General features: G+C 37.4%; 1 protein-coding gene across 1 annotated transcript; it reads left to right on the top strand.

Annotated features, from left to right (window-relative positions):
• Positions 1–6742: 6742 nt before the first annotated feature.
• Positions 6743–13041, top strand: tmx1 (thioredoxin-related transmembrane protein 1). The gene is made up of 8 exons (XM_077236499.1): positions 6743–6975; positions 7657–7772; positions 8046–8091; positions 8726–8854; positions 9080–9125; positions 10332–10433; positions 11357–11420; positions 11561–13041. Exons 1-8 carry the CDS (start codon positions 6800–6802, stop codon positions 11737–11739), a joined length of 858 nt encoding a protein of 285 aa, XP_077092614.1. The 5' UTR covers positions 6743–6799; the 3' UTR covers positions 11740–13041.
• Positions 13042–23696: the final 10655 nt, after the last annotated feature.

Here is a 23696-nt window from a genome sequence, read left to right as displayed (position 1 = left end):
GTGTGTTTTAGAATAATGCGAATGATGCTATGGTCAGGTGTGTGGCAAACTATTATAGTGCAGCTGCTTTTTTTGACCACATTTTTTACCTCTGTGTTGTAGTGTTTGTGTCATGTGTTTTAGACACGTGTAAACATTGTAAACGTGAGTGCTAGAAGTGGAGTGCAAGAGAGTGAGTGTGGGCGTATTGAGGTTGTTGTAGAGTTGAGTGATAGAAGACCTGTGATTGTGAGCCATGTGATTTTTGTCCATGTGCCACTCTGGTGAGTAGGCCTATCTGTAGGGGGAAATTAATTGCTTAATCATTTTTATTCTTATGACAGTAATTGGGTCACAGAGCAGAACTGGGGCCAGTTGGTTATTGAGATTCTCAGAGAGAGTCAGCTGTATTTGCATAATCATCTTCAAGGTGAGGCTCAGATCTCAACCTTTGTGAATCCAAAATCATCAACATTTAGTAGAAAACGAATGCAGACATTATGTGTGAAAAAGCAATCCATGTATGGGACACAGTGCAACACATGTATTATTGCTTCAGAATATTATCTTCTAAGTGCATGTGTTATTTCAGTATCATCTATATATTTTTAATTTTTTGTCAATATCTGAATTAGATTTGTTGTGCCTTTGCACATTAGAACGTCACGGTTACATATGTAACCCACGTTCCCTGAAGGAGACTGATTGGGATCAGGCTTAGGGAGCCTGTCATCTTCAAGTACTGTTAAAACGAGCCAATGCACATTGCCGTGCGTGAAATTCATCACACACTCCGCCCCCGCGGCGCGGGTATAAATACGGAAGTAGATACACGCACTAGTTGTTTTCTGCTGAGGAGCCGAGCGTAACTCGGAGTCGGTGGTGGTCCAGCAATAGTGGCGACGGGACTATGTCTCCATTCCCTCCTTCAGGGAACGAGGTTTATATAAGTAACCGAGACGTTCCCTTTCAGTCGCTCACGCTCGACGTAGTCTACGTGTCGACTGATTGGGATCCCAATTAAAACGCCACTAGTGCTGCCACTTTCCAGTGCCTAGACAAAAGCCTTATGATCCCCCCGCATTATTTGAGGCGGAGAAGGGACAGGGCTTAGGCCAGGGAAGTCACTGCTGTTCCACAAGACCACTGGGAAAGCGCTCTCTTTCATTGGAAAGGAATACGCTGCGGAAGCCACAACCTGCCCGAAAGGAGGTAACATGTGCAGGGGCCAGGGGACCACATACGTATCCGGGGTTGGGGCAGCGAGATGGAGCACCAGGATCCGGCTCGGAAGGCCTGAAGGCGGCCCGAAGCAGGGTCTGAGTGTGGTGCAGAACACTTACCTGTCTCCACGAGGTGGCCAGGGATGCGTGAGAAGGCGGATGACCGGGTCTTCGAACCACACCCAGCTGCCGTGCTGGCGAACAAGGGAGGCTGAGGGGTGCAAGGCTTTACAGGGTCGCACACCGCCAGACTTGCCCTCTTGGGGCCCAGGAACAGAGGAATTTGCTCTTCCTTTTAAGTGTGGGTACCGCTGGTTTGGGAGCCATTAGTGGAACAGACACACACACAAACGAAGACTCCACCCGGCCCTCAGCCGGGGGGAGGGAGTGGATCGGTGATCAACTCCAAGAGCATCCTCCTCCATCCCTGAGTGGCCAGCTCAGGAATGCTTTCGCTGTCGCTTGCCATCTGTCTTGGCAGCGCCTGGAGCTGGCTGGGCGTCCCTACTGTGGCCGGGTCCATGCTGAGGCGTGGCTGGAGGCTGCTGCGGAGGCCCAGTGGGAGCGGCGGCAAGGGAACGCCTTCGGCGACAAGCAGGTGGAGGAACTGCTACCGGTGGCGGGGTGGAGGCAGCAGCAGGCCGCCGGGGCAGGATGTGCCGGATGGCCTCTGTCTGCGCTTGGTAAGCAGAGAACTGTTGGGTGCAGTTCTCGAACCTTGTCCGCATCCGCCATATCAACCAGAGTCAACGATGGTGCTCCTGAACCACCAAGGTGGTCATCACCAGACCGATCGCACACGTCACGTCACGACACTTGTGCCCCGGAGGGCGAGGTCGGATGCAGTGCGGTGCACACCTATGAGCGCACGGTCTGGGCTACCCTCGTGCATGTCCATGAGTGCCCTGGCCTGATAGACCTGTAGCAGCGCCATGGCATGCAAAGAGGAGGCGAACTTGCCCACAGGCTTTGTAAGCTCTGCCCATCGGAACGAACGAGAAATCACAGGCCTTAGGCAGCGGCCGCCGGACACAGGTGCATCTGTGTCGCGACAGACCCCTCCACTGCAGGGATAGCCTCGCTCCTCCGTCAAAGGTAGTGAGGGGGGAAAAGCTATTCAGACAGTTTCTGGCAGAGAAAGGTGCCGTCCACAACCTGTTAAGCTCTCCATACACTTCGGGAAAGAAAGGCACTGGGGCAGCGAGCTGAGAACCAGTACAGCCCGCCCCAAGATACCAATTCTCCAACCAAGATTGAACGGGACACGGTGGAGGACTCCACTCAAGCCCGGCAGCCTTGGCGGCCCATTTCAGCATAGCTGACAATTCTGGATCTGGCTCGGGCAACGTTACACTTTCTGAAGCAGATAACGCAGCCGAGTCGTCATCTCCAGAGGCCAGCTCACCCTCCGATGCTGCTGTCAACATCCTATCCTCTGGGGGAACCCCAATTGAAACGGCTGATCCATTACAGAGGGACCAGCAGGTTCAACAGGAAATTCCAACGGCTGCAGTTTGATGGAGGAGGGAGGAGCTCACAGGGAATGGTTACTGGGCAAGACATCCATCACTATCCTCCAATCACCCATCCATCACAGCACCCGGGAGGATTTTTAACAGTAAAAAAAAACAAAAGACTTTTAACAGTTGAAGATGACAGGCTCCCTAAGCGTGATCCCAATCAGTCGACACGTCGACTACGTCAAACGTGAGTGCCTGAAAGGGAACTGCCTCCACACTGTTGTCATTTATTTTTTCCTTTTATGTCGAACCGTATTGATATGTTGGATTTTTTTGTTTTATGTTGAGTAGTTAGACGGACGTCTGTACGTATGATATTAGTATGGTTGCTTTTTGCATTGTTTTAAGAATTATACAGCACATTGGTCATCTAACGGTTGATTTTCCTTGTCACAATTTGCTGCTACTTAGTTGACTTGAAGATAATTTGGGGAGGGACATTCTCATGCTAGAGATCATTTGATTGGACAAAAATCTTTGTAGTACAAAAGGCATCATCAATATTTTTGCCCCAGTTTCCAGGAAGAGAAAAAAGTAACTGAATGTATCTGCTATCTTAAATTCTGAGTTTAGCAGTACAGTACATACTGTAGATGACCTCAAACCCCAAACACATGGACTAACAAGCCACAAAACAATATTTTTCAAACTCAATGTTGCCAGATAAAGACCTGAGAGGTAACATTTTTGAGCAGAAATATCATTTAGACATTCTGCCAAGATTCAGAAGAACTGAACTATCGGAAACCTAACAACCTCAAGATGCTGATGAGAGTGATTTCTGTGTTACAAAACTCTTAATCAAATCTACTTTATATATTCAATTATTTATCTAATCTATTTAATAGAACTTTTATTACAGATTTTTCTTCACTTACATCATTATTTGTTGATAAAATGCATTTAACCGACTGTGATGATGCGTTTCCACAGTTATCAACTTTGCAAATTTTAAGATTTTTCATAATTTAATTATTTTAATACACATTTATAACTCTGTTCTTTGTGTTTCATTATTCACATATATGTTTCTAATCATACTGTGTTATATTACCTTGGAATTAAATTACATAAAAACATTAATTAACACATATTAACACTGGAGTGATGGCAAATTTCACATCATTCTCTTTTCTGACTGCTGTAATCAACCTCTCTATATTTTTTCCTCTTTTGGAATGTCTTGGAAATTATATCATGGATTTTTTTTTTGCTATTGGAGCAAACAAAAATGACATTTGCTGTCACCTCCCATTCACCACTATAGAAGTTTACCCAATTGACGACTTCTGCTTCTGAGAACCACAGAAATGTGAAAAGAGTCCATTCTCAAAGCTTGTGTTGCTCAAGCTACTGATCTCTAAAGACCAGCAAGGACAGCGATTGTACTCGCAGCTGCACAGTAAACCTAGAACAGCTCTGAAACTCTCTCTGGCTCTCAGCTTCAGTCTGTCCATCTGGAGCTGCTCTTGGTGAAGGAGGTGATGCTCAATCTTCTGAAAGATTTTGGAGACATAAAACTCCAGGCAGAAGGAGTTTCAGCTCCAGAAATTGGCTTTGACTGTGTCCCTATAACTCAACATAGAATATCTTCATCCCAGCTGTAGAGATTTAGAGTTCTGTGTCAAATAGGAATCAATCAGACCGTGCTGTGTGTGGATTTAGTGTTAAGTTTTTTTTTCTTCTCTTTGAGTGCACAAGCTGTTCATCATCCACAGTTACATAAAAGCTGTAATGCAATCTGATGAAGACAACCCGCATCTATAATCGGGTTTTTATGAGTATGCTTGTCCATTAGCATATATGTGTGGCAGTAGTTCACAGAATGCAATTTATTTTTGGTACATCTGAAAATGAGCAGCCTCTTTCTATGATGCTGAGAGTAGGCAGCGCCTTGCATAACAGGTAAAAGCCTGTTTGAGATTGCGGATGAGAAATAGAGGGGGAAAGTAGATTTCTCTATCCACCTACTCCTATTCATGTTGTCTCCGGCGTTTTCTCTCCTCCCACGTGCATCCTGTCGTGTGTGTGTGTGTGTGTGTGTGTGTGCAGACGTCAGTGAGAACGGTCACTGCGAAACACTCCGTAGATGGTGTTAACCGGATGAAATGATTGAGAAATGGACTGTGATGATTCTTTTAATCACATAATAATACTCTGCAAATTTAAGCCTCCTGATTTCTCATCTTTCTATTTATTTTATTAATTTATTTGTTTGCTTGTTACTTTTTAAACTGATTTTTTTAAACTGTATTGTTTTTGTCCCAGTTTATCAGTTTATTTCCACTGCAATGAACAATGTTTCTATCTAATAAAGTTTTATCTGTAAGTTAGTGTCCTTGGTTACCAAGGAAACAAAATGATGAGTGAAAGGCAAGCTTGGGATAAAATGTGAGACATGATGTGTTAGGACACTTGACATGATGTGTGAACGGAATATTTTTATTGCACGTCATTTGCAATTAGATTCAAATTATGCACGTGTGAAAATATTACTTAATGTGTGTATTAGGATGCATTAAAAAATGCTAACAATTTAGATATCTAGCAATTTTATTCCAAAAATGTTTCACAATTTTCACCTTTGTCATGTCCCGACAGAATGTTATCAAACAGTACATAATTTGAGATGGGGTGTAAATGACCTTTCAGATCAATTACAGATCAACATTCACAAAGCCAGATATTGATGAAGAAATACACAAAAAATAAGCAGCTTTAGAAAAAAAATCACATATTTGAAAGCGTTTTATATTTGATTTTGCGCTCACAACACTCAGTATATAGTATAGAGTACACATAGGCTATGCTATATGCCCCTTTCTTGATAAAACAGTTACATTAATACCAGGATCTCATTGTACTATGTACATTTTTAACAGAAATGATCACATCACTGCCGTCATTAGCACTCATTTGTCAGAAGAGAGAGAGAGAGAGAGAGAGAGAGAGAGAGAGAGAGAGACAGACAGAGAGAGAGTGTGTGTGTGTGCCTGATTTTTGTCACTTTTACAAAAAACTCTCTTTTCTCGATTGATCTGCGACTCTACACACACACGCACACACTGTAAATCTACAATCGTCGAGATTTTATTTTCTCCTAGGATTCACAAAAAAACAGTGCAGTAAAATGGGCTTTCACCAATAAGACAGAGCTCATAGCGCCACCTTGTGTTTTGAAATTTTTTGTCCCAATAAAAAGAAAAAGCAAACCGTTCTTTCGTCTATTTTATCTAACAGTCGGATATGTTATTTGTTGCCAATAATACGTTACAAGTTGACAACTTTTGATCTTAAACTTCAAATGACATATATAAATGATATGTAAATTAAAATAATTATTTAATTGCATCCAAATATAATAGAAAATACACTATCTAATCTAATACAAAATAAGTACTTAAAAATAAAATGAATTATTAGTATTTTCCACTAATATATATATATATATATATATATATATATATATATATATATATATATATATATATATAGGGCCTATATATAAACATTATACACATTTTCCACTAATATACATATATATATATATATATATATATATATATAATTTAATTTTTAAGTGTATTTTGTGTTAAATGCATTAAATAATAATAGTGTAAATACTATATATATATATATATATATATGTATATATATATACATATATATATATATATATTTTTTATATATATATATATATATATATATATATATACACATTAATAGAATATTTTTATAGTAAATTTTATTTTATTTTTTAAGGTAGAAAAACACCTAATAGCAGATGACACAAGAAAAACAGAACAATATTTTTTATGGAATTATCAAACAGTACAGTATTTTCATGGAATAACTTTATTATAAATACAAAGGGCCATATATACGATGTGAGTATATACGATATTACTAAAGTGTCTGGAAGTGGGTTCAATTATGTTGTAAACCATAGACTGTAAAAAAAAATAGTTTTAAACCTTTTCGAACGCTGTGCGTCATGACGTAAATGACTTTACCCCGCCCATTTACAGCACGTGGGAGTGGAGGCGGAAGCGGAAGGGAAGCAGTGGGCGCTGAAACATGGCGTGCACATACACAAGCAGAGTCAGGGAGATGACAGCCGGCGCGTGTGTGTTTTCTGCGCTTATCGCAACATGTGTGATGCTGCAGCCCGTATCGGCCAAGCCGGGTAAATTAAGAGAAATCACAGATGGAAACTGGGAGGAAATCCTGACTGGAGAATGGATGATCGAGTTGTGAGTTATTAGATTGAATTGTGCAAAAAAAAGCGTGTGTTTATTTTTGCATTACCATTACCAGTGTTACACATGATAATAATTACACAACAATAATTAACAGATTATTTCATTATTTTTTTACTGTCGTGTTCTTGTACTGGGCTCAGGTTTGAGGAAGTTCTGTGGTTTTGAAGTTAAAGAGTTTGCCAAAATCAAAGGGATGTAAGTTAATCATTTAATCAGCCTCATGTTGATCCAACCTCATATGATTTTCTTCCTTCTATGAAGAAGAAAAAGGACATATTAGACAGAATGATAACCTCAGTCACCGTTCACTTTAATTGTATGTAAAACGGATGCAAAGAAACTGAATGGTGACTGAGGCTGTCATTCTGCATAACATCTCCTATATATTCCACAGAAGAAAGTCATACAGCTTTGGAAAAACATGATAGTGAGTAAATTATGTCAGAAATTTCACTATCCTTTTTATGCTTTGCCTTCCAAAAAACACACACACACAAAAAAAGTTGAAACAGTCTTTTTTCCCCTGCACAGCACCCTTCCTCCTGCTAGAGCCATCGAACAAGAGGATTGTAGTTAAATAGATCCCATGGAAAACAAATGAGCCTCAGTGTCTTTGTGTCTCCTCTGGCTGGGATTGTGTTATTGGATTAAAGGTTTGTCTGTCTACTGCAGCTTTGCTCCGTGGTGTCCGGCCTGCCAGCAGCTCCAACCCGTGTGGAATGAGTTTGCAGAATGGGGAGAAGATATGGGAGTGAGCATTGCCGAAGTGGACGTCACAGAGCAGCCGGGTATGCTGTTATCTCCTCACATCTGGCTTCACTGCTCACCTGATCTCCTGTCCTTATGAGTCTCAATCCATTTTCTCTTTCTCTCTCTCTTTCTCTCTCTCTCTTTCTCTCTCTTTCTCTCTCTTTCTCTCTCTTCTCTCTCTCTCTCTCTCTCTCTCTCTCTCTTTCTCTCTCTCTCTTTCTCTCTCTCTCTCTCTCTCTCTCTCTCTCTCTCTCTCTCTCTCTCTCTCTCTCTCTCTCTCTCTCTCTCTCTCTCTCTTCTCTGTTCTGCAGGTTTGAGTGGGAGGTTTATCATCACAGCTCTCCCAACTATCTACCAGTGAGTTTCATTCCATTTACACACATTTAACCCTGTCTTTAGAAGTTAATTAATTGGTGGGTGATAGATAGATTTACCATAGTTGCATTTATTAAATGAAAAATACAGTAAAAAATAGTTAAATCGTGAAAAATTATTACAATTTAAAATGACAGTTTTCTTTATTCCTGTGATGGCAAAGCTGAATTTTCAGCATCAATATTCCAGTCTTCAGTGTCACATGATCCTTCAGAAATCATTCTAATATGCTGATTTGGAGATCTCAAGTTTCTTATTATTATCAATGTTGAAAAGAGCAGCTGTAAATCTTTTGTGGAAGCCGTGATACATTTTTTTCAGGATTGTTTGATGAATAGAAAGTTTGAAGAACAACATTTATTTGAAATAGAAATTATTGATGTCATTTTTTGATCAATTTAATGTGTCCTTGCTGAATAAAATATAAATATTTTTAAAAAGTCTTTCTGACACCAAAATATTGAACAGTTGTATAGATATTTTGAACAGTTGTATAGAGATAGGTAGATAGACACCAGCAATTGTTTTGTTTTCAGTCATCTGCACGGTCCCTGTGTGTTGGGTGTAAACTCAGTTTAAAGTCGGTTAAATATGGCTGTGTGTGTGTGTGTTGCAGCTGTAAAGATGGTGTATTTCGGAGATATCAAGGAGCCCGATCTAAAGAGGACTTCCTGAGCTTCATTGATGAGAAGAAATGGCAGAGCATAGAGCCGGTCTCTTCCTGGTTCGGCCCCTCTTCCTTCCTGTGAGTCTTTGTAGTGTGTGTGGGTGGTTTCAAATTCTGTAATAATGCAAAGGGCTCTGGTTAAGTCTGGCAAAGTCTCCAGAAAACGGAGATCAGAGAACCCACAGCCTGTGGTTAATGTAAAACTTAAAACTCATAAGGCAGCGCACTATAAATGTACAGCTGTTGGACTATTTTTACAGTTGATTTGATAAAATGTCTTTGACTGATATTTATTTTTTGTAGGATGAACGCAATGTCTGCCCTCTTTAAGTTATCCATGTTCATCAGGGTGAGTGTGTATGTTTTTTAATATTAAACTGCATTCCTCTCTGACCTGTGTATTTAACTGTATTATTTTCTTAGCAATTTTGTAAATAATTTAAGAGTTACAACTTGCATGCACAAATAATTTATGGGTCAAGCTAATGGTGAAGGAACCAGCAACAGTTTTTTTTTACATTTATTCATTTAGCAGACACTTTTATCCAAAGCGACTTACAAATGAGAACAATAGAAGCAGTTAAACTAACAGTAGGAAAACAATGTGAAAGTTATATGACCCCTCTCAGTTTAATCTAACGCAGTCCATTTTGTTTTCTTTTTATAAATAAAAATAGAAGAGAAGAGAAAGTGTTAGTATTACTGGGTCAAGTGCTGCCGAAAAAGATGCGTCTTCAGCAGTTTCTTGAAAGGGGCTACTGACTCAGAAGCTCTGGTTGAGTTAGGCAGATCATTCCACCAACAGGGAACAGTCATGGTAAAGGTCCGAGAAAGAGATTTTGTGCCTCTTTGAGATGGTACCACAAGACGACATTCGCTTGCAGAGCGCAAGTTTCTGGATGGCACATAAGTCTGAAGTGATGAGTTTAGGTAAAAGGGAGCAGTGCCATGGGTTGTTCTGTTTTTCCAATAACAATTGCCAGACTACATTATCCTGTATATGACAAAGCTACTTAAAAAATAAACAAAAAATGCAATTTGAAATGTGATTTGGTTCAAATTATTTTATTGCATGAGCTTTTTGTAAGCATAATTTGAAGCCAGTGGAAAATAAACTTATTTAAAGCTTATTTAAAGAAATCAAGGATAAATATCTGAAGGGCATTAAATGTAGTCACGCAATACTGATGTTGTTAACATTAACAATTTGAGAACAAGTATAATTTGCACGGTTTGACGTGATATAAGCGATCGTTAGATTTAATCAGCGCGATTTACTGCAATGCTTTTTTTCCCTTAGTTGGTCAGAACAAAAGTGGATGTTACTTGTTCGGATGACATTTTCCAGTGAAAATACTTATAATAAACTGGAAGTACTTCCAAAAAGTAGAATCTGTGATTCCGAATGACAGTATCCACACCTGCGGTAGAAAAAACTACGGACTGCAGCTTTAATGGTTATAATGATTTTGTAATGAATACCTGAGAGATTTATAATCTGCTCTTGGATTTTTTCATGCAGTGATTTAAATGATCTTTTAACATTGTGTTTCAGCATTGCCATAATTACTTAACGGAGCAGCTGGGCGTCCCGGTTTGGGGCTCGTATGGGATATTTGCTCTGGCAACACTCATCTCAGGATTGACTCTTGGATTGGTGAGTGTACACAAATACACTAAACTAAACTACCTTGTATTTTCTTATGCTCACTGCTCAGTCTTTTATTCTCAACCAGGCTGCATTTATTTTATTTTAAATGCAGTAAAAAGTGATATTGTAAATATTATAACAATTTAAAATGTTCTACTTTAGTGTATTTTAAAATCTAGTTTATTTCTTTGATGGCAAAGCTGAATTTTTAGCATCATTACTCAAGTATTCAGTGTCACATAATCCTTCAAAAATCATTCTAATATGCTGATTTTGGGGCTCAAGAAACATTTCTTATTATCAATGTTGAAAACAGTTATGCTGATTAATATTTTTGTGGAAACCTTGATACATCCTTTCAGGATTCTTTGATGAATAGAAAGCTTCAAAGAACAGATTTTGAAATGGATTTGTTTTTTAACATTATAAATGTCTTTTCTGTCACCTTTGATGAATTTAATGCATCCTTGCTGAATTAAAGTAATAATATCTTATTAAAAAATCATATTGACCCCAGATATGTTCCAAGAGTATTTTTTGGAGTGGAAAATCCCAGAATGCACTGCCAAAAGCTCATTCATACAAAATCAAGGATGATTTAAGAGAAATTTCTAAGGGGCCATTTACACGGTTTAAAACTTTTTATGTATTTTGAACTTTCAATTACACAACAACAGCGTTTTGGTGGTCTGAAAACGCAAACTTGAAAATGGGTTTCAAATTGCAAGTTTTTGTTTTCGCGGATCCGTGTGAACATTGCAAAAAAAACGCAAAGGAACAACTTTTACATTTTTAGTATGTCGTGTAAACGTACATTAAGTAGTGAAAAGCTTATTGGAATTTTGAATCATTAGCTTAGAACATGTTAACGTTCCAAGGAATCAATTGTCAGTCACGTCTCCCTGATTTCATGTTATTTCCTCTCTCAGGTGCTGGTTTTCGTCGCAGATTTTGTGTTCCCATCACGACGGCTTACACCAGATTATCACCACAGTAAGTGTGAATGTTTTAAATGAACCTACACCTGGTTGACTACGGGAACTTCTAACATAACAGAGATTGATTAAAACTTAACATAGTATAAAAAGCAAAGACGATATTGTGTAATTGTGGACTCCTGAATGTTTCTGTAGGGAAACTGCTTGCGGGGCAGGTGCGTCTCCTGCAGCAATCTGAAGATGAGCAGGAAGCAGATGGAGAGGAAGAGGATGATGAAGATGAGTACGGGGGAAAGACTGAAGAGTGGCAGCCGGTGGGCGGAGCCGAGGCTGTCAGAAGAAGAGGTTTGGGTGTGCTGGAGGAGGACACCTAGAGGACTGGAGAGGAACTGCCTCACTGTGCACAAAATCGCTATACAAACCACATCGCAACGGCAATGCCCTCACGTGCTGCCATAGCAGCGCTCATTGAGCTTGATGATATCACATATGATGTCATAGCTCCCTTCTGAAAGATTGATGTGGTTGTGCTTTTCTCTCTATCTTGCCGCAGGTTTGCGTTTTCTCTTTTCCACCTGTCCAGTTTTAATTATTACACCCCTTGCTATGCATTATGTGCACACAGTGTGTGTGTGTGTGTGTGTGTGTGTGTTTGTGCAGTGCTTCTCAAAGCTGTCCTGGTCACCCACCACCGCACATTTTTTATCAGTAACACCCCATTTAAGTCTACAAGTCTCTACTAATGAAATGAGTTGAATCAGGTGTGTCAGATGACAGTTTTGAGAAGCACTGTGTTAGAGGAATATAAGCACCTACTTCAAGGAATTTCACGACACACAGCTGCACTATTCCCCTTACAAATACTGAGCAAATAACCAAGATCAAACAACAACCTCACTGTGAAATTAGGCTTTTGGGAATATGAAAGGGTTCGTGCTTTACTTTGTAAATATTTTATTATTTGAGCTTTTTGGATGCCTGTTATATAAAGTTGGAATGTTCAGTTTGCTGTTTTAAATGTTTTTTCTTCCAAATAGAGATCAGATTCATATTTTTTGTGTTTGGTTTTTGTGTTATTGAAGCTTTGGGACATGCCTGAATTAACACTTATTTGTGTGTGTGTGTCTGTGTCTGTGTGTGTGTCTGTGTGTGATATTATTATTTGACACCAAAAGACATTTTTAATAGTTGTCCCATAGACATTTGTGTTCTTATATTTTACTTTATACAAGTTTCATTCATTTTACCTTCCACCTTTCCTTTTTTGTTGAATAACACATAGGCATACAGTATCCGATTCATTTGAACTGGTGTATCATGTTCTCTTTTAGGTGTTTTTATGTAACAGTGGATTTTAGGATGTGTATTTGGATTGTATCTTGGTCTTCCAATTAGTTCTTATTATATTTACGTTACTATACTTTGACCTCTGACCCTTGACTGATCCACTAGAATTAAAGTACTTCTCAAAATATTCTGCTTAATTGTCCACAGCAGAACGATTCTAACGTGTGAATGTCTGCATTCACAACTTTATTGCTTTAAGTGTGTGTGTGTGTGTGTGAGAGAGAGAGAGAGAGGTGTTTTGGAATGTTTCTGTATTTGAGACTGTAAATCAGCACTGTTAATAAACAGTCTAAAGCTGATGTGCTGTGTGATTTCACAGAAAATGCAAATTTGTTGGCCTTTATTTTATGGTTTTGCATTTCACTTCACATTTAGTGATGCATATGTACAATGATGTTCAAAAAGACGTTTTTGAAGTCTCGTATGCTCACCAATGCTGCATTTATTTGTTGGAAAATATAGAAAAAAAATTAGATTAAAAATTTTTAATCAAAGATTTGATCAATTTAATGCATCCTTGCTGAATTGAAGTATTAATATCTTTAAAAAAAATCTTACTGGCTCTAAAGTTTTGTACAGTAGCTAAATGTATATGATTGCATTAGAAAACAAAATATTATTATTTAATAATTAGAGGAAGATAGCACAAGCACTTTAAAAAGAGAAGTTTGTTAGGTTTTTAATTATGAAACGGTATACTTTTCAAAATGAGGACGAAAAAGTATTTTTGTCATGTTATGATGATAAGGTGAGCGGCTTAGAGGATCTATTTCCAGCTTACATTTATTAAATCAAACAAAGGAATTAAGTACAAAACTAGAATGAAAATGAAGTTAAACGCAACAGTCTGTAAACTACAGTCAACACAAGGCAACGAACAGAGTGAACTGAAGGACCTAAATACACAAGAAAATTTACTCAGAACAAACAGCTTAGACATTAACAAAAGGAAGAAAACAGGAAATATTGGTAACAAACTAAAAGTCCTTAAAAAAAACCAAATCCCAAAAAGTGAAAAAAAAACTAAAAAATCACTATTCTGTCTGTTCATCAGAATTCCATCTGTATTTTTTTTCTGAGAAAATGATATAAAAATTTGCTTCGCAAAGCATTGCAACATTGCAATAAAAATTTAGTCAAAAAAGTGTCAAAATACGTTTTGGCGGCTACTAGGCTGTATATTAATGTGTGTGAGATTTGGTTGTGAAGCCAGTAAAGAGATAGTTCAAAAAAATGAAAATTCTGTCATTAATTACTCAACCATGTCATTCCAAACCCGTGAGACTTTCGTTTATCTTTGAACACAAAATCTGTTTTGATGAAATCTGAGAGCTCATAAGCACATAAGTTGTGGTAAAAGGAGGCTCAAGCATGTTGTTTGATGTGCGAGAACCACAGAGGGTTGTTGTCGTGTTACGCAGCTTGGTTGAGTTCTGTATGTCAATGTTTAAATGTGAATAAAATACTAAATTAAATGTATTCATCAAATAAAGCGATTGATTCTCTTCATAAAATTTGGGCTAAACTGCTCAATTCAAATGGATTAGTTATGATCTCTTTATGAACTTTTTGAAGCGTCAAAGTGGTAGTTGCGTAGCTGTCAATGGAGGGACAGAAAGCGCTCAGATTTCATCAAAAACATTTGTGTTCCGAAGATGAACGAAAGTTTTACGGGTTTGGAATGACATGAGAATTCAAACAATAATTAAAATTTTGTCAATAATTTCTCACCCTCATAACGAATGACAGAATTTTCATTTTTGGGTGAACTGTCCCAACAACAAGTCTTTAAGATTTACATAATCTTAATTAAAATGATTTAAAAAACACTAAAAATAAAGACGTACAACACAAAACTGACATCATATTTTTGTTTTAATACAGCAGAAGTGCCACATATCAGCTTATATAGGGGGCCCTTTGAAAAAAGTCTCGGACAAAGAGGGACCTTGGAGTCAAAAAGATTGAGAATCACTGCTCTAACACGCATAATATTCACCATATGCTTGCACATTGGAAAATATGTAAAATGCATTTGAATCTCTAGAGGGCAGTATTTTTTAAGGTTTCACTCATAATGACCTAGAGCTAAGAAACTCTCTGCCATGGCCTCCTCAGCGAGCTTCACTGCACAACTCAAAATTCTTGTGAGTTTATTTGTTGTACTGAAAACCACACAAATGGATTGAAGCCCTTTTGTGTCATCTCTCTGAAGAGCTTGTTCCAATCCATGCCAGAAATATGTGTGGCAAAACAACCATTTATTTCATGATATTTTAGATATTTCCTACAATTTAACCTACAAGTTGCCAATTTTATTGAACGGATATGACTGATACACCACTCAACTAATTTCTGGAAAGTTGGCTATTCAGCAGGAACTCTCCAGTCGCAGTGTGTGTTCATCAGAACTGGATGGCACATGCTCACTGATCCAGAACTGACATCTGGAAACTTCTTTCTCTTTTCTTGTCTTACAGACACACACCTTCACTGTTCCAGAAAACTGCTGCTACTGCTGGAAATGGTTTTCACATCTTCTGTACATGCATCTGGTACTTGTTTAAGCCAGAATACACATGATCCTGACTGTTTGGAGATTTCTTGGTTTTATAAATCTGTTACATGTTCTAAGTATTTATTGTGTGTGTGTGTGTGGGTGTGTGTGTGTGTGTGTGTGTGTGTGTGTGTGTGTGTGTGTGTGTGTGTGTGTGTGTGTGTGTGTGTGTGTGTGTGTGTGTGTGTGTGTGTGTATTCCATCCCCTACCCCTAAACCTACTCATTACAGAAAACGTTCTGCATTTTTACATTTTCAAAAAAAAAAAACATCACTTATTAAGACTTATAAGCTGTTTTTTTATAAGGGGACCAAAAATACAAACACACACACACACACACACACACACACACACACACACACACACGCACACACACGCACACACACGCACACACACACACACACACACACACACACGCTGAATAGTATAATCATCAAATAAATTAATACTGGTTAAATATTTATAGGATTTAATATTGTTTTGTTCTTTCCACACATGTGAAATCCCACACTTAAATATAATATTCCATGGAAGTGTCTTGTTTTTCCCAACCTGTCAGTTTGTGTTATGCATGTTGTTCAATGATGAGGAAATTCGAAAGAAGTATTCTTTGTCACGTACACGCTTTGCTGGAGGCTGTCTTTGCCATTAACTTGTGCCTATAACCAATGACATTGTCTGATATTGAAAGTCGTTCACACACACAAAAGAAGAGTTCTCTGTCTCTGCCATCCTCCTCTCCTGTCCTCAGGGATATGCTAACCTCCTTTTCAGATGTTCTACTTTGATTATGTTGCTCCACTTTTTTTTTTTTTTTAGATTCACATGCAGGATGTGCCCAATCTTAACATCAATGGCACAACCTTGAAATCCAATGATAACATGTAAAATAGTTTTCTTTGAAGGTGCAAGAAGTCTAACGTTTCATTCATGTGACTGTGAAACCAAACACTACCCTCAAACAGTGCACGGTATGTGACGGCCTCAGATAATGTTACTACATCAACAAAATATGAAGACTTGATGTTGACACAACAAACTGCTGTCGTTCACTCATAATCTGCCAGAGTCAAGGCACTGGTCTCAGTATTGTGAAAATAAAAAAAGTGGCATCACAGCCAGATCAAGCAGTGTTAAATGAAAACATTAGATAGTGCTGCATATTGCATTGGTTAAAGGAATTAGCAGAGAGAGATGAGAATGCATCATTAGCACAGCATAAAATCAGACAATATTATTTTTTCTTACTGTTCAAAAGTTTGCCGTCAGTAAGACTTTTTTAAAGAAATATTTAGGCCTACTTTTATTCAGCAAGGATGCATTAAATTGAACAAAAGTGACAGTAAATATATTTAAAATGTTACAAAAGATTTTGTTTCAAATAAATGCTGTTCTTTCGAACCTTTTATTTATCAAGAAATCCTGAAAAAAAATTCAATGTTTTCACAAATATTAAAAGCAGCACAACTGTTTTCAACATTTATAATAATCAGAAATCTTTCTTGAGCATAAAATCAACATATTAGAATGATTTTTCATCAAATTATTGTTTGCCGACCTCATGTGGAAAAAAAAAACCTATAAAATAATCCAGGACTCTTGCCACTAGATGGCCTTCTAGCTCTAGAGATGGAGCAAATAAGCCGTTCCGCTGGGTCCTAAAGTAATTTCTTTAGTATGCATTTAGATACACGTTACATGTAGATTGGTTTAGTGGTTAAGTTTGAATATTTGTCGATTTTTCTACGTGTAGGCCTACTAAAGCATTCCTCGCATTCCATTTATTAGGGGGTCAAATTGACCCGCGAGGGAATGATTTGTTACTTTTTTTAATTTAAACCACAAAACTCCTCGAATCCATTAATTTGTTTAGTGTATTCGTGGTTCAAGTGCAACAAAAGACCTTGGACCCTTGGAGACTCAATTAAAAAAAAAATGTTTTAGTCAAAATGACCAGAGGGAAGGATGAGTTAAATTGAAAAACAGTTATTTTAAATTGTAAGATTATTTCACAATATTACTGCTTTTACCAACTGCAAACCTTTGAACGATGTTTAAAAAAAAAAAAGTCTTGTAAAAAAGTGTGCAAATTAATATCATTAATTAATTTTTTTATTTTAAAGACAAACTTCTAATAATTGTAATCGAATATAGTTTGTAATTATACAAATGTGATGCAAAAATATAGCAGCAAAATGTTTTCTATTGCAGAAAATCTATAGTTACAGTCATGAGGATTTAAATCTAAAAATGTTATACTATTTTGGTGTATATAAATATTATTAAAATTAATACATAAAATAAAGCAGAAAATAATTCATATTATAAATGACACCTGATTTCTAATCATGCACAAAAAAAAAGTATGCTTTAACCTCAAGACAGAGTAATTTCATCCATTCAGGTTTATCACAAAGATAGAAAAACTGAGACACTAAAAGTAGAACTCAGGCTGAACTTGAGGCTTCAGAGAGAATCATGCATGTTGTTTACAGGGAAGGTCCTGGTTCCGAGCTGACTGTCATTAGAGGTAATTACTGTAATTCTCAGCACGCTCCGCTGCCGCACAGAGCAACACAGGACAGCTCAAAGACATCATGGGACTCTGAAGGGAAAGAAATAAGTATTATTTTAGTCCATGTTCCGTTTGCTTTTAGAATCCCAATCTACAGTCAAAAGCAAACCAGCTCTGCAATTCTGTGTGTGAAACTAGAGTTTTGCAGGAGGACAGAGATTTGGCCAGCAGGTGCAGTCGTAATGTTCCTGGTTGGAATGTGGTTCTGTCTGATTTATTTCCACATGAGCTTGTACCTAAAAACACACATTTTCAGTCCCAAATGCATGACAGACCACAACATGGGACCACTCAAACTATCAGACTGCACAATCATTACAAATAATCAGAGACTGAGAGTCCGGAGATTACAATGATTATACTTCACTGATTCAAGTTCATTTCTGAACATTCGTGTTTATGAGTTATGGTGTGCTGGTATGCACATGGCAGTCTTTCTAATTCTTTGGTAATTCTGGTTGCCATGGCATTCACATAGAGGGGTGATCAGACAAAATAAATTGTTGTGATTGCAATCTAATACTCTAATATGGTAAGGAATTTAAATCTGTCCTGCGTCATTTGGAAATGAATAACACCTAAAATCACGCTGTTTGTTGAGGAAAATCATGATTTATATCTAGAATTCTGAACTAGATCATATCTTAATGATGTTTATTTATATAACTCTATGACCTTATTTCATTTTATGTCTTAATGTGGTTCCTCTCTATACAGGCTGTTTACCGCTAAGGAGCGATAGAGACATTGTGCTTTTGACTGCCTAATTTAGAAACTTTTCTGTCTCTCCAACCCCATATTACAACTCCACCCAAACCCATTTCCTGAGGAGGCCTCACAATACACACACACTCTCTCTCACATATATATACAAACACACAGTTTGAAATAAAAGAACGACTAAAAATGCAGTGATTTTCTTCTGACTGCGGCATTGTAGCCTATGTGCTGCTAGGGAACATATGATTACACACACACACACACACACACACACACACACACACACACACACACACACACACACACACACACACACACACACACACACACACACACACACACACACACACTAGACAAACAAAGATATTTTGCAATGCATGAAAGACTTTTGCATGTGTTGTTGTGGGAATTTTCAACCCTGCTCTTATAACAGATGAATGTGAATTTTTTGTCAAAATTGGACTTTTATATCTTGGACTTTTTGTTATATATTACACTTTTATGGATTTTATATCTCGCAATTCTCAATTTATTTCTCGCAATTGGAAGTTTATATCTCGCAATTCTCACTTTATTACACATAGCCTAATTGGGAGTTTATATGAGATGTAAACTGGCAATTGTGAGATAAAAAGTCGTTATTACCTTTTACAATGTTTTTTTCTGTGGCGGAAAGAAGCTTCCATACTAAACACTGAATAGTGTTAATAAAAGTAAACGTGACATAAAAATGCACTTGCTGAAGCAACCATGCAATTTTAGCTTTTTCTGAGACTTTGAGCTCCTTATGTCATGTTTTTCCAATGAGCCTGTGTTGGAATTTTTTTAAAGATGCATCTAATGCCATACATATGCTAAAAAAAAAAGAAACCGAAGCAAATGCATCCTGCAAATATAAAGCTGTGAAGGTTAAAGTTTAAGTTTTGGCCCTGTATGTTATGGATCTGAATGATCTGTTTAGGTCCAGTGGTCTCCAGTTACAAACGGCAAGAACATCTGGATGTATTTATCTTTTTGCTCTGCCTGGATACGGTCTGAGCTCAGAGGCATTAAAAGTTGTGTTATGATGTTTTTAAAATAGATTATTCTGGCTGAATAGATTATTAATCTGTTAAACGAAAACTGAAGCAGGTTTAATTTAATGGTTACACTTCACAATAAAGTCCTATTAGTTAACTAACATTAATGAGCTATGCATCTGTTACAACATTTTTTCATCTTTGTTGATACAATTGTTAATTGTTAGTTCATGCTAGCTAACAGCAGATAATAATGTATTAGTAAAGGTTGAAATCAACGTTAAGTAAGATTAATAAACACCTTAGTATTTTTCTAATGTGTCTTATATAGTTAACTACAAATGGAACGTGTTAGATTTAATCTTATCGCATTTAAGCACAGAAAGGGAGGAAATACTGGAAAAGGAAGTGGTTTCCTTAGAGCTTCCTATATCTAGGCCTGATTTTGTACCCCATCTGGGGTCTTGTCCTGGTCTTGTTTTGTCAAATCAGCTGTGTCACGGTGGCGCTAAGGACATGACTTGACTTTGCCTTCACATTGCTAGAGCTGCTGGAAGGGCAAGCACTGACCAACACTAAACATGAAAAGTGTTCTGCACTGAGGCTGTTTGTGAAGAATGAGTAAACTGTTGTAGGCTCTAAAAGTCTTGATTGTTTGAGAGAAAACAATGCTGTTCTCCTCTAAGGTTTCACTGTTCTTCCTGAGAATGGAACCACTGGGGGAGAGAGCAGCACCAGTGTGTATCAGCATGCTGTGTCATCCCATACACCTTTCACTGGTCAATTAGCAGCATTCTAGCAGTGATATACACTATTTAAAATAAGTATACAAATAGCGATAGATTTTACACAATGTAAAAATAGCAGTATTTTTATATCTTTGCAATAGCCTATGTGTAAATAGTAGTTAGATGGAATTTATACTTAAATAGTGTCAGATACTATTTGCACCTCAGTGTTGTTGCACATCAAACGGTATGCAAGAGTGTAAATGATTATATTTATTAAAATTATTAAATGGATGCCACCTTATTCGGACAATAAAGCCCTCCCTATACACCTCCTAGCCATAACCCTACACACGTTAGACACTTTATTTCCACTTTTCGAATATTTTCTTCATTTTCATTTAAGATAAATGCCTTTCCGATCTGATATATGTAGCCTAATTGGAAAAGGGAGTAGAGCGAGTTCGTTAAAACGCGGATTCGAACTCTTGTCGATCTGTGTCAAAACTTTCTGCCATGCTCCACAATATTTTTGCTGTTGCAATTTTACTAGAGCTTTATAGAGCTTTTTTACAGCGGATGCCAACGAAAACACGGTAAGTCTATCCCTCACAGCCTCTATGTCATAGCGCTGCTCTGTCTGAACAAATTCTATTCTGCCCCTGTAAGCTTGCGTTCATTTTTGATCAACATCCAATCAACAACCGATGTGTAGAACCAAGCAACTGCCCACCCAACATTTTTTCGTTTTTTATTCGGTTTCACTCAGATGTAGGGCTATCACCGTGGGTCTGTCACTTCTTCCGTTTCATCGCAACTTTAAGGGCGGGTGCGGCCATTTTTTACAGCGCTTTATGCTGCTTGATGTTGCAAATTGTTTGTGTTTTTGTATTACTTTAATTTATTATCGTAATAAAAAGTTGGTTTGTAGTAGATTTATTCCTCTAGTTATCTATGGCCTGAAAAATCTTAAGTTTTGCACATCCACAATTATAGCTTAATTGTGCCAAGTCCTTTCTGTCTTCGATTGTGCATTGAAAATAAAGTGATTAGGCCAGGGGCCCTCGAGGTTCTCTTTCCTGCAGATTTTAGCTCCAACCTTTACCAAAGGTTGACCTTAATTAGTTTGGTCTGGTGTGTTTGATAGGGCTGGAGCAAAACCAGCAAAACCTGGCCTACAATAGAGCTTATGGGTAGCACCATAACAGGTTTGAAATCGAGGCTTTGAGGGACAGACTCACCGTGTTTTCAGCAGCATCCGCTGTAAAAAGCTGTATAAAGCTCCTAGATTACTTACAATTATATTTATTTATTTATTGGGTAAGATCACTCAATTTCTCAGCTGCTGGTATAGGCCTAGAGGCTTTTCCAGTTAAAATCTTTCAGATGATTATCTCTGTAAGCAGTGTAAATAAAGATGGTGTTCTGTAGAACAGATCATGCTAAAATAGCAGCAATTATAATAAAATAACATCATCATTATTCATACGTGGGTCAACCAATCACCCGCAACACTCTTACTCATGGTTTGAGAAAATGTAAAAACCTAGTTATTATTACCATTGCTGACAAAAAAAACAACTGACATTTGGGTTTACACATTACATTGCATGCTTGCTGAGGAAATCTTTCGTTATCATTATTGATATGACTTTATTCCTTATTAATTTCTAAGTAAATAAAGTTTTTTCCCAGTTATTTGTGTACACACACAGGTACATATATGAGTTGATCTCCTTAAAGAAACCTGTTTTTATCCAGCTCAATCAGGGATTATACAAACACACAGGAATTCAGGTCAAACATACACTCAGCATTTAATCTTACTCAGACAGTCACTAGGCGTCTTTAAGCAGGTTAGGGACAGAATAAAAAAGCTGTTTTGCGTATTACCAAAAAAGCTGAATTTCTTGATCTTTACCAACAACAGTGACTTAAAGGATTTAGGATATTACAGAGAAGTTACGAAACAAGCTTTACACCTGTACAGACGGGGGTAGTGGAAATTAGTACAGGGAACATTTAGATGTACATTATTAATAATGACACTACACACACACACCCACACACACCCACCCACACCCACCCACACACACACACACACACACACACACACACACACACACACACACACACACACACACACACACACACACACACACACACACACACACACACACACACACACACACACACACACACACACACACACACACACACAAAAACAAAACTAAACTGGAGGCAAATCCATTTAGATGGTAGTCTGAATATGTTAATTGACAAAATGTTGTAGACCACATGAGCAAAACTAAGCACAATGCTGTAGCAGGTTTTTGACCTTCACATGTAACTACAGTATGTTTTGTCTTCAGTGAAACTGTAATGTCTCTGGACTCTGGACTGCAGACAGAAACCCAAACAGGACCAAATATTTACTTAAATCTTCTCGATTTCCTCCTGCAACATAGACTACAAAACCCCCACTAAAAATACCCGATTAAAAATAGAATGTGTTTCGCAGGCCAAACTCTGTATAAGTTATAATTCAAAAACCATGACACAAGACCTTTTTACTGTAACATCAGAGCATAATCAATCTGGTTTATGAAAGTGATGATGGACAGTAGCTGCCTCACGTCCTTCCTGTCAAATTACACATCTGCAAAAATAACACGCTAAAGGATGTTTTGGGTTATTTGAGTTCAAGAAAAATATTTTTGATTAATATGCCTCTGTTTAAACAATCAAAAATCATGTTTGCAGCAATCCGCTTACAATGTAGGTCAATGTAGCAAAGCTTTATAGCAGTTAAAGTATTGTTCAAGTTTTTACATGTTTACAGATAAGCATATAAAATCAATTATTTATCTCTGTGCAAAGTTATATACAATCTTCCTGTTTTGAAAAAACTAGGCAGCTAACCTGGTAACTTTTGCATGTGTTTACATTGAGAAAAACCACAGGAATTTTGTAATGTCACTTGAAAGACATTTTTATTAATAGTTGTCATTAATAATATTAAATTACCTTTAATTTTATATTTTCAGTTTTCAATTTCATTTTAGATGCAGTTTTGGTATTTTCATTATGCTTATTAGATTTTGTCATTTCAACATTTCTATTTAGCTTTAGTTTATTTCAGTTTTAGAAATTACTTATTATTTATTTCAGTTAGTTTCCAATGCAACATTTACATTTTTCTATTTTAAGTTCAATATTTAATCTATGTATCATTTATTTTATTTCAATTTCAAATAACAAAACTTATTTTTAGTTTTAGGTAACAAAAAACATGATTCTTTGAAAGGTACAACAAAGAAATGTTTTTATTTGTGTCTGAACGCAGTCATTCGGCTCTTCTCATTCTCCTCCGATGCCGTTATT

Source organism: Siphateles boraxobius, unplaced genomic scaffold (assembly GCF_051911475.1).
Source record: "Siphateles boraxobius isolate OS27281-9 unplaced genomic scaffold, OSU_SipBor_1 20, whole genome shotgun sequence".
Taxonomy (NCBI): domain Eukaryota; kingdom Metazoa; phylum Chordata; class Actinopteri; order Cypriniformes; family Leuciscidae; genus Siphateles; species Siphateles boraxobius.
Note: the sequence above shows the minus strand (reverse complement) of the source record. Positions and strands in the feature narration are given on the sequence as shown.